At 51.2% G+C, this 2,673-nt stretch overlaps 1 protein-coding gene across 1 annotated transcript in view; it reads right to left on the reverse strand.

Annotated features, from left to right (window-relative positions):
- Positions 1–2,673, reverse strand: part of USB1 (U6 snRNA biogenesis phosphodiesterase 1) — a 5,296-nt gene that overhangs the window by 1,094 nt on the left and 1,529 nt on the right. The window contains exons 2-4 of the mRNA XM_017740790.1: positions 2,114–2,184; positions 992–1,097; positions 144–347 (exon numbers count right to left, since the gene is read on the reverse strand). Coding sequence (XP_017596279.1) covers positions 144–347; positions 992–1,097; positions 2,114–2,184 — 381 coding nt within the window. The remainder of the gene's footprint in view (positions 1–143; positions 348–991; positions 1,098–2,113; positions 2,185–2,673) is intronic.

Genomic DNA, 2,673 nt, shown 5'->3' on the forward strand with positions numbered 1-2,673 from the left:
GAGTGCAGATCTGGCAGAGGATGGAGTCGTCAGCTCCTTCCTGGAAGCAAGTCACAGATGAGGCCACTTGCAGCTGGGAGCCTCTGACTTCCCTCGGGAAGTTGATTTAATTCATGCTCCCCCCAAAAGCTTCTCATCTTTCAAACCAGTGAAGTTTGTCTTGCTTGGTGAAGAAAATTTCCCACTCTCCACTCTTGGCAAGGAGATGTGGCTGGACTCCAGCTCTGCCCTCCCCCTGCTCTCCACACCACGTGGGGACACACCTGGAGCTCCCGCAGACACTGCCCTTCCAGCCTGCCAGACAGGTCCCCGACGCACCAGGCCAAGCTGATGTGGAACGACGGGTCCTGAAGTCAAAACAGGGATAAAGAATGTGAGGGCTAAAGGAGGCTTTGCTCGATGCACAGAGCCACAGTGGGAGATCTGGCACGATGCTACCCTGTCTGGGATCACAGAGGCTGGAGGATCCCAAAGCTAGGAGTTCCCTCTGCCAACTCAACAGCTGCAGAGCTGATATGGACAGTGCTCGAGGCAAGAGGAGTCCTGGGCTTCCCACCCCAGCCCTTTTGACACCAGTGGGCAAGGCTGCCTGGTTCCCAGTCTCCCTGTGCTCAACTCTGCAGCTGTGGGAGAACCTCTCCGAGCTGGTCCTGGGGCAGGTACATGGGTCACTTCTGAATAACCCACATGAGCTCCCTGCTCAGCTCTGGAGACAGACAAACTAGGGTGTGGCCCTTCACAATCCCAAACCTGTTCCCAAAGCTAGTACTAAGCAAAAGGCTGGACTAATGCCCAAGAAAGCTGCCCAAGGCAAAGACACAAGGACTGTCCTCAGTCCCACAGTGCCCATTCTATCCTAGGACAACCCTGCTTCCATGCACAGCGGGGCAGTGACTGCAACTGGCTCCTGTTTATTTAAGTGAACATCTCGCAGAGAACCAGCCAGCCAGCATGTCCAGACTGGCAGGGGACTAAGGAGGAAACGCCTCACCTTGTAGAATGTGGGAAGGTCAAATTCCTCTAGAATGCCGTCCACCTCCGAGACCAGCTCCAGCAGCTGGAAATGCCCAGCAGAGACTTCCAAGCCAATAAATGTCCTAAAGAAAGGCAACAACAGACAGCAAGCACCCTTTCATGCTGCAGAAAGCACAGCCATAAGAATATTTAGCCCTGCATTCCTACTGGGCAAGTTCCCTATTCCCTAACAAAAGAAAATCTTTGGAATGCCAGGTTTAAGCATCCAGGGATGCTGATCGTATTCTGAAGAAAAACAGAAGTAAAGATGTGGTAGCAGGGAGAAGCAGGACTGAATGATAAACCATGTAGATTTACTAGATTAACCCAGTACCTTTTGGGACACAAACATTAATTTTCCAGGCAAAGGATGCACTGGATGGGAACTTCAGCAGAGTGCCGTGCCAATGCAGGAGCCACATTAAAAAAGTGGAAGTTGCTGAAGAGGTTTTACAGTGTGAGAGGAAGCAGGGAATAGGAAGTACCAAGCTGGAGAGATGTGACAAAGAGGTCAGTGCCTCCTCAAGGACTGTTGGGATGACACTTTCTAGAGTCATTTAGAGTCATCATTTCTTCCCCTCCAGGAGGGAAGCAGAAGACTCAAGTGTCACCCAGGTTCCACATCCACTTTTTCCTACCCACGACTATCTTGGGCTGCCTTTCCCGCCAGATTCAGCAACTTTTCACAATTTTAATCACCTTTGCTTTGACATTCAAAAAAGCTTAATGGCATTCTGTTGGAATCAGGCTTCTGAGTTGATGCCCAGGAGAATTAGCACCATCTCAGCTATTTCTCTCCAGCTCTTGTAAGACCTGCACTACAATTTCACGACTGGCACTGCTGCCAAAAGAGGTGGTCCCACTCTGCTCACCCCAGACTGTGCATGCCGGCTAATGAGACCAAAGGCTTGCAAAGAATCAGTGCCAAAGCTAAAAATTTGTACAGATGGCTGGGGAAAGGTGTGAAATGTCTGGACGCGATCACATACTGTGTTGTCACATGGCCCAACCGTGGGACAGGCAGGGTGACACCTCCCATCCACCACCACCTTGCTCAGACTTCTCCCAGGGCAGGCAGGCTGCTCCACTGTGCCCTCACCTGGTTTTGTTCTGGTTGGTGTAAACCTTCACTTGGTCAGCCACACAGAAGAACCTGAAAAAAGATAGATCCTATTTCAGCTGTGGGGGAAAAAAAAAAAAAAGGAAAAGAAAAAGAAAAAAGGAGAAGATGAGGAGGGGCCAGGATTGCTACGAAGCTCTGGAAAGATACAGGCAAATGTATGCTGCAATTGGACGGAATTGGTGCAACCAGAACCTTTCTGGGCTCAAATTAATTCATTCCCCTCCTGTTTCTAACCCTCTGAAGCCTGGACAGTGACAGAAGCCCTGAAGCAGCTGATGCTCAGCGGGCGCCTAAGCCAGATGTAAGCAAAGAAACCATCCACGGTTTAGGGGATGGCACAGCTCTAGCCTGATCCTGGAAAGCCAAAACCTGATGTGTATGGTGCCAGATCCTGAGGCAGTGAGGAAGAATCCCCAGGGCTTTAATGTTCTGCCAGCACCAGCTGCCAGGGACATCTTAGGGCGTGGATGCTGGCGAAACACGGATCCCGAGGGCAGAGGAAGGATGTGAGGAGCGCTCTCCCGGGGCTCTGCCCC

The sequence above is a fragment of the Corvus brachyrhynchos genome, unplaced genomic scaffold, assembly GCF_000691975.1.
Source record: "Corvus brachyrhynchos isolate BGI_N302 unplaced genomic scaffold, ASM69197v1 scaffold26, whole genome shotgun sequence".
Taxonomy (NCBI): Eukaryota; Metazoa; Chordata; class Aves; order Passeriformes; family Corvidae; genus Corvus; species Corvus brachyrhynchos.